At 31.8% G+C, this 12,498-nt stretch overlaps 1 protein-coding gene across 1 annotated transcript in view; it reads right to left on the bottom strand.

Moving 5' to 3' along the window:
• Positions 1 to 1,462: 1,462 nt before the first annotated feature.
• Positions 1,463 to 12,498, bottom strand: part of fat-spondin (extracellular matrix protein f-spondin) — a 33,710-nt gene continuing 22,674 nt past the window's right edge. Inside the window, exons 11-13 of the mRNA XM_074138585.1 lie at positions 11,246 to 11,410; positions 10,917 to 11,044; positions 1,463 to 5,773 (exon numbers count right to left, since the gene is read on the bottom strand). Coding sequence (XP_073994686.1) covers positions 5,672 to 5,773; positions 10,917 to 11,044; positions 11,246 to 11,410 — 395 coding nt within the window. The 3' untranslated portion in view covers positions 1,463 to 5,671. The remainder of the gene's footprint in view (positions 5,774 to 10,916; positions 11,045 to 11,245; positions 11,411 to 12,498) is intronic.

The raw sequence follows: 12,498 nt of genomic DNA, 5'->3' as shown, positions 1-12,498 counted from the left end.
AGCCTGATGATTTAGTTCATAACTTTATAGTCTGTCCAGCTTTTGATTCGTTAAGAAACAAATTTATAATTAAACATTTTCTGCCTTCCATTAGTAATGAGCAACAATTAATAAACTTACTGACCTTTTTGGAGCCAGGGCATTTGTCTAAATTAAATGACATTTTCTTCTTTTTTATTAACTTATTAAAATATAGAAAACTGATTATTTAGTTTAATTAATCACTACGATATTACTGACAAGTTATTGTTTTTTTTTGCACATTTATTTTATTGACTTTTTTCCCCCTTTGTACAATGATTATTAATATTAATTTTTGGTTAGTAGATTATGTTCATTTGCAAACTGCTCTATGATTTTAATTTGTTATTGTCAGTATTTCTATTATTTTTCTTTTCTTATACATTTTGTATTATAATTTTTATTTTTATTTTTATTATTATTATTATTTTTTTTCTGTATCTTTATTATTCCTATTTCTTTGAAGTGTTCACTTTTAATATAGAAAATTTTCTATTTACTTGATATAGGTAAGCTAATTGGCAAATATTATGTCTGATTCTTATTTGATGGATAATTATTTTTATTTAATATTATTACTCCTCAGTTTACTTTTTATTTACTTTCTTTTCATTGTAACTCTTTTAGGATACTTTATGTTTATATCATTTACAAATTTTTTTATAACACATTTATAATTTTTAACTGGGCCAACCCCTTCTGTATGTCTCTGACTGTAACGGAATAAATAAATAAAAATACTTGATGGATTTTGTTTATATTTTACTTGTATATGGAGACGACTATTGTCTATAATTGTGTAAATTTTAGTAAACATCTGTCGAGCAGAAAACGAGATATTTAGTGTTAAACTTTGTTTCCGTTCTATAAAGTGAAAATTTAAACTTCAAATATCTCGAAAACTACTCGATAGATTTTGTTTATATTTTACTTGTATATGGAGACTACTATTGCCTATAAACGTGTAAGTCTTTTTCTACTTTAACATGCATGTACGTTTATGTGATTTATCATAATTATAACAAAAAAATATTATAAATGAAGTGGCCAGCATAAGGGTGTGTGACATCTAATAAATTCTAAAAAATATTAATGAAAATTAATGCAGTAAAATTACTTAATATCAATGAAGTATTAATGAAATGTTCGGTACTTGCTGATTTGTGTACCTTTTGGTGTTTAATCAACCCTTATACATAACATTTTAAACTGTAGGTTTTTGTTAAGGTTTATACACTTACTAAATTACTAAATTACTATCTTCTCCGATTTATCCTTTATTTTCTTAATTTAATCTCATTCAATATATACAAGCGCTTATTAGAAAGAAAATAAGTTAAATTTATTGCAATAAGTTGTTTCTAAACTTAGCTTGCTTTAGAAAAGGATTGGATAAAAAGGAAAGTTTTGTAAAATTTTCAAAAAAATAAAACAGTTAAAATAAGTTGGTAAGAAGAAATTTATTTACAGTCAAATTTATTATTCAAATATGCTCGTATTAAAACTGTCCGGTAGGACAGTTGTATAAGGGTTGATCGTCAAAAACTGCACGAAAAAACGTAACGTTGAAAAACACCCAACTTTGACAATTTTTTTCTCTTTTTCTATAAAAGATAAAATTCCCAAATTTTCTTTAAATTATAGGGCAAACCCTCCTTTATAACTGTAATTTTTTTGCAACAACCCATATCTAATAGGTTTCGAGAAAAAAGTTGCCAAAAATGAGCAAAAACGGCTTTTTCAAAAAATGTTATTGTTCTTCTTCTTCTTCTTGTTACCTTTTTTGTAAACAACGTAGCGCCTAAACGCGTGAACGGATTTTCATGAATGAGGTGTCATTCGATTCGGAATTTTATGTAGATGTGCCTTTTGGGGGTCTCGATCCTGTACATTGAATGAAAGAGCAGTTAGCCCCCTTTATGTAAGGCCCCCTCCAAAATTATTATTACTAATTACTCTGTAAATCTTGGTCCGATTTTGATAAAATTTGGTAGGATGATAGGGTTAGGGCTCCCCTACGTAACATTAAAGCGGCGATCTGCTCTTACACTTGTTAAGGGGAAGTATAGCAATCGTTGCAAATTATCGACACGTGAACCGATTTGCATGAATGAAGGGTCATTCGAATCGAAATTTTGTACAGATTTGCACTTTAAAAGTCTCGACGCCGTGCCTCATAAGGAGGGGAGTTTGCCCCACCCAAATAAGGCCCTTTCTAAAACAATTATTACCAATATTTCTATAACGCTTAGTCCGATTTGGATAAAATTCAGCTCGAATAAGTGGTTAAAGCTCCTCTACGTTGCTGATGCTCTTGCACCTACTAAGAGGAAGTACTGCAATCATTTAAATTATCAATGAGTCAACCGATTTAAATCAATGAATTGTCGTTCATTAAAAGATCTTTGCCTCTTTGCCTTTTAGGGAGAAGTACTGCAATCCTAGTTTATTTTTCTTACTCCTCTTAAAAGGAAGTACTGAAATCGCAGTTTAATTTTGCTATTTACGTACAAATACCTTCCTATGTTTTTCAAAACGCTTTTTCAAAAAAATTGTTATTGAGGATGGTTTGGGGGAACGTAACTATAATCATTCTTTAAAAAGATCTCTCCATTGGTAGTTACGGTTCCGACTTAACACCTTATCAGATTATAATGATAGAATTGTTTATTCCAAATTTTAAAAAAATCTGTAAAGAAGATATGTAACTTTGTAAAATAAACAAAAAGGAAAATCTATCCAAAAGGTACAAAAATCTCCTTAACAAAAACTTACAGTTTAAAATGTTAAGTATAAGGGTTGATTAAACGCCAAAAGGTACACAAATCAGCGAGTACCCAACATTTCATTAATACTTCATTAATAGTTGAGTAATTCTACTGCATTAATTTTCATTAATAAGTTATTTTTTAGAATTTATTAGATGTCACATACCCTTATGCTGGCCACTTCATTTATAATATTTTTTTGTTATAATTATGAGAAATCACATAAATATGTACATGCATGTTAAAGTAGAAAAAGACAAAGTTAGAGTAGGCTACTGTCTTGAATTCGTCTTACCGAAATATTCGTGAGCACAAATAACACACAGTTAATAACAAGTAGATTATTCAACAACAATTATTCATTTCTCAATTGTAATTTAATTTAGTCCCCCTAATTTTACTTTTAGTAAAATACTGGAATAATTAGCTGTCCTAAAAATATGCATATTTTATTTATTTTATATTACATATATACAACATTGTGGGATGAATACCTAGATTGAGAATGTAATTGAAGAAAACTATATTATTTGCGATAAAGCCAGATAATTATTACCTATTATTATAAACGTTTGACTACTACATAAAATAACAATTACTTTAATCAAAGAATGAACTTAAACCGACGATTTTTATTTAAAAATAAAAATAAATAAATAAAATTAACAAAATCATTGATGTAAGTTTTTTATAAAAAATGTTTTGAATTTTTTAGCCTCATAATTTTTTTTTTATTTTTTATAACGTTTTTCTTTCTAACCTGTAATTAATAGTTTGATTATTACAAATAACTAGATATTACAGTCAATCTACAGTGCTACTTGAACATATATTTTGTAGACGAAAATGGCCAGCATAAGGGTCTGTGACATCTAATAAATTCTAAAAAATAACTTATTAATGAAAATTAATGCAGTAGAATTACTCAACTATTAATGAAATGTTGGGTACTCGCTGATTTGTGTACCTTTTGGCGTTTAATCAACCCTTATACTTAACATTTTAAACTGTAAGTTTTTGTTAAGGAGATTACGTTTAAGTATTATATACAATAAAACAGGAGTGGCCAACAAGTCGATCGCGAGGCCAGTTTTGGTCAATCGTCGAAATGTCTGGGGTGGAATTCGGTGTACCATGGACTTTGAAGCGATTGTAGAATCGCCATTTTTATACTTGAAGCTAACGAAGACTAAACTACCTTCTGTCCTGACTGATTCCCATACTGAAGACTCATTATCTTTGTCAGGATATACACCTAATTAGAGACATGCAAACTCAGTCTTCCCATTAATGTTAAGGCAACAAAGTAAATTCTAAATCAGTCTTTATCTGTAGCTACTTTGAATTATTAAATATTGTTAATAATTATCCATGTTCTTTTAATACTCCTGGATGTGAGTTCTTTTTTTTGCCCTTTAAATAATTGTTTTGTTTTTTTCGGTGCATCGACGTCTGTGGCCATTAGCGCCTAATAATTGTTGTTGTTTTTTACTTAGGTAGATAAGCCGTATATCTATATTTTAGTATGAGGTGTACTCAGCGAGCTATTGATAGATTAGCAAAAAGTAAGTCATATTATTCTTTCATGATGAACTTTCCTGGCCAAAAAAAAACGCGAAAGTGAAATATTGAAATCAAATTATCAGCCATACTGTGCATTTTATAACAACTTTTTCATATTTATGAACAAATAGTACAACAACTTATACATTGCAGTTGAAAAAAAATTAAATTGCATCTTATGTTAGTAAAAATCTATCTTGAAAGTGTCGGAAAATCTAATTTTTTGGTACCGCATGTGCAGAATGCTGCTGTGGCGGCAACGTTACAGGTTTACAACCAGACATCAACCTTCTTAGTTACTTTTACAGTTTCCTGTTTGAGCTTCGAACGTTCTGGTCTTTGATTACTTGTGTTTTTATAAAGTTAATGTGTGTTTTTTAAAGAAATAAACATTTTTGTTTTGGCTACTCTGCTAACTCTTAATAATTGTGCTACACCTTTTTAATCAAAATATTGGTGGTAGCTCCAACTGGATAAATATCCACCAAACCGCTATCAAAGGTTGGGTTTGGAAATTTATTTTCTTCATGAGCCTACATCTTGAAAACTTAATAAGTGATTTAAAAAAAATACATTCTACTTATCTACCCATACCTCGCTGGAATGCACCTTATACTAAACACAGTGTATAAACATACTATTGCATTTCACACCCCTTCTTCCCCCTTAGACTGCACCTATGACAATAAGTCGATCGCGACACACTTTTAAGATAAAAAGTAGATCTTATATACAGAAAAGTTGGCCACCCTTGCAATAAAGTATAACCTCTAGCTTATCATCACATGATAACTATTTAAACAGATATGGCGAGATAGTCATTTCATTATTTAACTAACAAATCTTACCTCAAACTACAAAACCAACTTACATCATTATTTCTATTTTATATTTAACATTTATGTTTAATTATTGTATCTCACATTCGCATGATCATTATGAATCTGTGCGTGAACTCTCTCAATACACCAATTTTACATGCTTTTTAAAACAAAAGAATTTTGTGTTATAAATTCAAGGTGACATTGCCAGTGAATTTCCGCCGACAACTTTTCATTACAAACTTCTTACATATGTTTTATAGGATTACTCACTTCACACCTTTCTACTTTACCTTCAAAAACCAAGAAGAAAATTGATTTGCTTACAGAATTTAGATGCTTACAAGATTTACAATTCGCCATCACCTGCCAAACTGCTGCTACCTTCCACTAACTAACTTACTTTCACATCTCACTCACTCTACTACTATTATACTACTTCATTTAGTGCACACTAAAAATTTAATCCTAGGTGATTACAAAGTAGCCAAAAATTTTTTACTCGTACAAATTTACAAGATCGCAGAAATTTTTCGGAACACTACATTTTATTGTTTTAGAGAGCGGTGGACAAGGTCTGCCGCCGTTCTTCGGCTGCTTCTGCAAATAAATATCAAATAAATAAACAAAGCTTTACTTGACTACTTACTTTTTCAATACATTTACTTTCGCTCGACTATAATATACATATATATGTAAAAAAACTCAGGGAGGTCAGCCACCCAGTATCAGTGATTGAGCACTGAGAATCAGGCCTACAAATGCTTATTATTACATATGACACTAACTCCAACTCCGCCATATACAATCTCAACAGAATTCAAACCCTGCAACACTTTCTCTTTCTCTGTCCGCTGTATACTCCACTGAGAAGGCACTACCTGCGGCCGTTCCTCCAGAAAAGGTCCCCATCAATCAATATTCTCAAAATTAACTCATCTGATCGCCTAAATAACATCTACCATTGTGCAATAGAATCTTTAAAGTTGACATCATTTTCAATCAACCAATAAAGAAATACACTTTACCTACAATGTTTATTTTATTACCTTTTTAATAATTTTTTTTAGAATATTTACCAGTGATTACGTAAAATTATTGTACGCTTCACAACCCCTGTAATATGTACAATAAATTTAAGTACAGATATTTATCTACATACACACACATACATATACAGGGTGTTCATTTTAAGACGGCTCAAATGCATTTCATGCTTAAACGGTTGATCTGAGCAAAACATTGTAGAGGAAATATTTGTTGCCCGGATTCGCAGTTGACTCCCATTTTCATATACAGTTTTAAAGAGTATAAAAAGTTGTGAAAGAAACCGGAAACCGCAATTCGATATCTTCAAAATTAAAGGTGTTAGGCCATTCCAAAATCTGATGTTTTTAATCATATTTCAATTTTTTAACTTGTTGTCAAAGAGAAAGGAGAGCAGGCGATAGGTCATTTTTATGTATTTTTTCATTCCTTTTCTTCTGAAAATATTGCCAAGGCAGTAAAGCCTCTATTTTTCTTAATATCGGGAAATAAGTTGTTTTCCAAGTGATTTTCTAAGAAAAATCAAATGTTAAGAGCTTTAGATATTCTCAAGCATACATAAAAAATAATTTTACATCTGTTACAAACAAGAAGATTTAATAATTATTTGGTAATTTTGGGAGAGTTGCGTTTAATTACCAAAAAAATTGGAAACCCCCTGCCACATATTTAAGTGATCAATATCTTTCATGTAAAGGATCAAACTTATTCCTTAATTATCAAATAATGCACTTTACTCAACTTGTGAAGCATGTACTGTGCCTTCAAGGTGCCTCCTCAGATATAGAGAGCAGTTGATAACCTCCTGGCTAACCTGGCTTGCGAGTCTGAGGAGGCACCTTTGAAGACACAATACATGCTGCAAAAGCAACCGTATAATAAACGTTTATGAATAGAAGTGGAAAATTAGACCAAGAATTACCCTTTCCCTTAAATTGGGTCCACTCAAAACAATTTTTACTATCAAAATTCGATAATAAGCAAACGTCCAATAGCATTTTACTTGACATAACGTCTAACAAATTTATTAACACTAACCGGTCAGATTTTGTCAACCTAATAATCCTAATAACATTCCACACACACACACACACACACACACACATATATATATATATATATATTAAAACTGTCCGGTAGGACAGTTGTATAAGGGTTGACCATCAAAAACTGCACGAAAAAGCGTAACGTTGAAAAACACCCAACTTTGACAATTTTTTTCTCTTTTTCTATGAAAGATAAAATTCCCAAATTTTCTTTAAAATATAGGGCAAACCCTCCTTTACGCCCGTAATTTTTTTTGCAACAACATAGATATAACAGATTTCGAGAAAAAAGTTGCTGAAAATGAGCAAAAATGGCACTTTCAAAAATTCTTCTTCTTCTTCTTCTTCTTCTTCTTGTTGTTACCTTTTTTGTAAACTGCGTAGCGCCTAAACGCGAGAACCGATTTTCATGAATGAGGTGTCATTCGATTCGGAATTTTATGTAGATGTGCCTTTTGGGGGTCACGACGCTGTACATCGAATGGGAGAGGGGTTAGCCCCCTTTATGTAAGGCCCCCTCTAAAATTATTATTTCTAATTTCTCTGTAAATCTTGGCCCGATTTTGATAAAATTTGGTGGGATGATAGGGTTAGGGCTTCCCTAAGTAACATTAAAGCGACGATCTGCTCTTACACTTGTTAAGAGGAAGTATAGCAATCATTTCAAATTATCGAGGCGTGAACCGATTTTCATGAATGAAGTGTCATTCGAATCGAAATTTTGTACAGATTTGTACTTTAAAAGTCTCGACGCTGTGCCTTATAAGGAGGGGAGTTTGCCCCATCCAAGTAAAGCCCTTTCTAAAACTATTATTACCAATATTTCTATAACGCTTAGTCCGATTTTGATAAAATTCAGCCCGAATAAGTGGTTAAAGCTCCTCTTCGTGGCTGTGATGTGCCATCATGCTCTTACACTTACTAAGAGGAAGTACTGCAATCGTTAAAATTATCAATGGGCGAACCTATTTACATTATGAATGAATTTTCGTTCGATTCAAAATCTTTGCCTCTTTGCCTTTTAGGGAGAAGTACTGTAATCGCTGTTTATTTTTCTTACTCCTCTTAAAAGGAAGTACTGAAATCGCAGTTTAGTTTTGATTTTTACATACAAATACCTTCCTATTTTATTCAAAACGCTTTCTCAAAAAAATTGTTATTGAGGATGGCAACTATCATCATTCTTTAAAATGATTTCTCCAGTGGCAGTTACGGTTCTGACTTAACACCTTATCAGGTTATAATGATAGAATTGCTTATTCCAAATTTTAAAAAAATCTGTAAAGCAGATATGTAACTTTGCAAAATAGACAAAAAGAAAAATCTATCCAAAAGGTACAAAAATCTCCTTAACAAAAACTTACAGTTTAAAATGTTAAGTATAAGGGTTGATTAAACGCCAAAAGGTACACAAATCAGCAAGTATCCATCTCATTTCATTTATACTTCATTGATATTATTTAAGTAATTTTACTGCATTAACTTTTCCTTCACATTTTTAGAATTTATTAGATGTCACAGACCCTTATGCTGGCCAGTTCATTCATAATATTTTTTTGTTATAATAATGATAAAATGAGGTATGAATTATTCTGAGTAGTCACAAACACATGCATGTTAAAGTAGAAAAAGACAAAGTCAGGGTCGGCCACTGTTTAAATTTGAATCACGGAGGATTGAAAACAATATTTCAGTCTTGAATTCGTTTTACCGAAATATTCGTGAGCACAAATAACACACAGTTGATAACAAGTAGATTATTCAACAATAATTATTCATTTCTCAATTGTAATTTAATTTAGTCCCCCTAATTTTACTTATAGTAAAATACTGGAATAATTAGCTGTCCTAAAAATATGCATATCTTATTTATTTTATATTACATACATACAACATTGTGGGAAGAACACCTAGATTGAGAATGTAATTGAAGAAAACTATATTATTTGCGATAAAGCCAGATAATTATTACCTATTATTATAAACGTTTGACTACTTCATAAAATAACAATTACTTTAATCGAAGAATGAACTTAAACCGACGATTTTTATTTAAAAATAAAAATAAATAAATAAATAAAATGCAATCATTAATGTAAGTTGGTGTAAACATTTTTTTAAAAAAGTTTTTGAAATTTTTAGCCTCATATTTTTGTTTCTTTTTAACCTGTAATTAATAGTTTGATTATTATAGATAAATAGATATTACAATCTACAGACTGCAGTCTTGAACAAATATTTTATGCATGAAAATGGCCAGCATAAGGGTCTGTGACATCTAATAAATTCTAAAAATGTGAAGGAAAAGTTAATGCAGTAAAATTACTTAAATAATATCAATGAAGTATAAATGAAATGAGATGGATACTTGCTGATTTGTGTACCTTTTGGCGTTTAATCAACCCTTATACTTAACATTTTAAACTGTAAGTTTTTGTTAAGGAGATATATATATATATATATATATATACACGAAACAAAATCTAGCTTCAGAAAACAAGCAATGCTCCCTTTATAACTTGTACTAACTACTTCACTCAATAATATCTATAAAAGACACTTTTCCCAACAATCTACCTCACACCAACACCCATCAACTCCAAACGAATTACTACATTTTCCTCCGCAATAACTTCCAATACTTTATAAACAAAACTTACCACTGCTAACAGACGATTAATGCAAGCAAAAACCATAATAACAAGTCTTTAAAAAATGCACCACTAATACGACTTCCACAAAGGAGGTACTTCACCTCCGTCCCAATAAATATGGCACACCCACCACAAACCAACAAATACATACCACCACAGCAAAATCATAAATACACACCCCAACCAACCCTACTAGCAATATCAACCAATATGTTGCACAACCAAATATTCCTTCCTACAATGTAACATACCTACCAATTACTCCAAACAACTTATTTTCCAACAAACAATATACGCACAAATGACAAACCCCAATAATGAGGCAATCCAACAGCATTGAACATACGAAGAAACCATATACCGACGATGGATGGATACAATTTCTTTTTTTTTTTACGTCAGCCAAACACAATACCAACATATCGCTTAATAACTATTGAACATTATTACTTCCAATACATATAAATAATACTTCCACATTTACTGTAAAAATGAAAATTTACAATATCCTAACCAACACAGGCAAGCACCAAGTCTTGTAAACCAATAAATATTTTCAAAAAAATTTTCCATTACACTAACACCTATTTACCATTTTCACTACTCAAGTGAAGAAGAAAACTTTCATTACAGACAATTAGCGCAAAAATTCCTCTGAAATATCCCAATACCAAAGAAAACAACGTCAATCTTTCAATCTGACTCAAGATAAACGTACACAAAGAAAACGATGTTCACTCAACCAGAGCAACAGTGCAACTCTACATTATATATACATAAGTATTATTACAATTATATACAGATAAGTTTACTTTTCTTAGCCCGTACAATTGCACAAATAGAATGGTTGTACCCAAAGCAAAGTTGTAGTGCATCATTTACTGGGCGCTTTAACAACATGTTTACGCTTAAAATTTCGACTACAATAGTTCAAACAAATGTGTTCAATCTTTACATGTATATTTAGTTTATCAAGTGTTTCGAAAGTGTACTTACTACAATGGTTCGGGTCTTAGTTTTCGTCCCATTGATGCAAGGTGTGCAGAACGACCATGTGCTCCATTTGGAGACCACGCAGTTTACCGCGCCTGCTTCTTTCTCATTAGCTCTCTCTTCCACTGTCGCTACAAAAAAAAATCTCAAATACATTTATCCCACTTTTTTGGCTACTTCAATTAAAGCAAAATGGTCAACTCACACACACACACACACACACACACACACACACACACACACACACACACACACACACACACACACACACACACACACACACACACACACACACACACACACACACACACACACTGGGAAGAATAACTGACCTGGATGGCAAGCTAATTTGCACTCTTCTTCTGTATTAAAGTTATTCTTATTACCACGACAACCGCCATACAGGAACGGTTCACATATTCCTTTTGCTTGCGAGTAAGCCCATCTCGTGAAATTTCCTCTACAAGGTCCATATTGTGGCTCATAAGAGCAAATTTCTGAAAGTATATTAAATTGTTTTTAGCAGTAAACGAAGTAGAGGATTTCTGTTACTGACGTTGAAAGCAGCACCATACAGAGGAGAAGTTGTCACACCTAACTATAATTCATATTTTCATAAATTAGCCAAGTTTAGTCAACCTGGTGCTTGCTTCTTTTAACACGCTTTAAACCTCCTTACGCTATTTCTGCGTTTTTCATGGCTGAGATATTTATTCACCTTCACTGAATGCTGCAAATTATCGTGCGAGAATTGGAGAGGAAAATTGGAGAAAATATTTTCAGATTAACAGCGTTCACGGCTCTAAGCAAGCCATGTTGTGAAGCTCTTCTTGCTATCTGCAAATGCAAGGGTAGAATAGAATATTTACTAGTAGAATAGAGGGGTGCAGCACAATGGGATACAGACCGAGCGAGCCAAGTTAATCATTTTAACACCCTTCTGTCATCTCCAGTTAGATTACTAATTTAATGAGTCATTATAACTATCCAGTAAGAGACTTGTATAAGGGTTGATTGACAATTTCCATATTTCCAATCCAAAGTTGCTTTAATACTTCGTACCAAGGTAGTAGAATGTAAAACTATCAAGTTATTGAGGAGATGAAGATTGTGAAAAACGTTATGGGCCAGAGGTACCAAGTTGTGCAAAGAAGATTCACACTGTGAGAAACGTTATAAGGGCATGGTGAAATAAAACTTATGAGGGATGGTAAGAAGTTAGTGTGAAGATGTATAATTTAAAAAAAAAAACTGAGTAGTTACAAGTTGAAGGGAAGAAGATAAAGAATGAGAGAAATGTTGTAGGATACAGTGATGAATCATTACATCCCATTAAGAGGGATAATAGAAAGAACAATGCGATTATACTACTTTCCAATAAGAGCGGTAAGATCAATTGTGATAAATGTTCTTGACGGACGTAAGAGAAACTAAGCTGTGATCACAATAACTTCTCCTAAAGAGGGGATAGAAAAAATTAGCTGCAATTACACTTCTCTCTAAAACGGAAAAGAGAATTTAAATTGCAAATACGGTATGATAGCAATACTTCCCCTTGATAGGTGTTACTGCAGGACATAAGTTT

Source organism: Rhodnius prolixus, unplaced genomic scaffold (genome assembly GCF_049639745.1).
Source record: "Rhodnius prolixus isolate KJV_2025 unplaced genomic scaffold, Rpr scaffold_11, whole genome shotgun sequence".
Classification (NCBI taxonomy): Eukaryota; Metazoa; Arthropoda; class Insecta; order Hemiptera; family Reduviidae; genus Rhodnius; species Rhodnius prolixus.
This window is presented reverse-complemented; position numbering and strand designations above follow the sequence as displayed.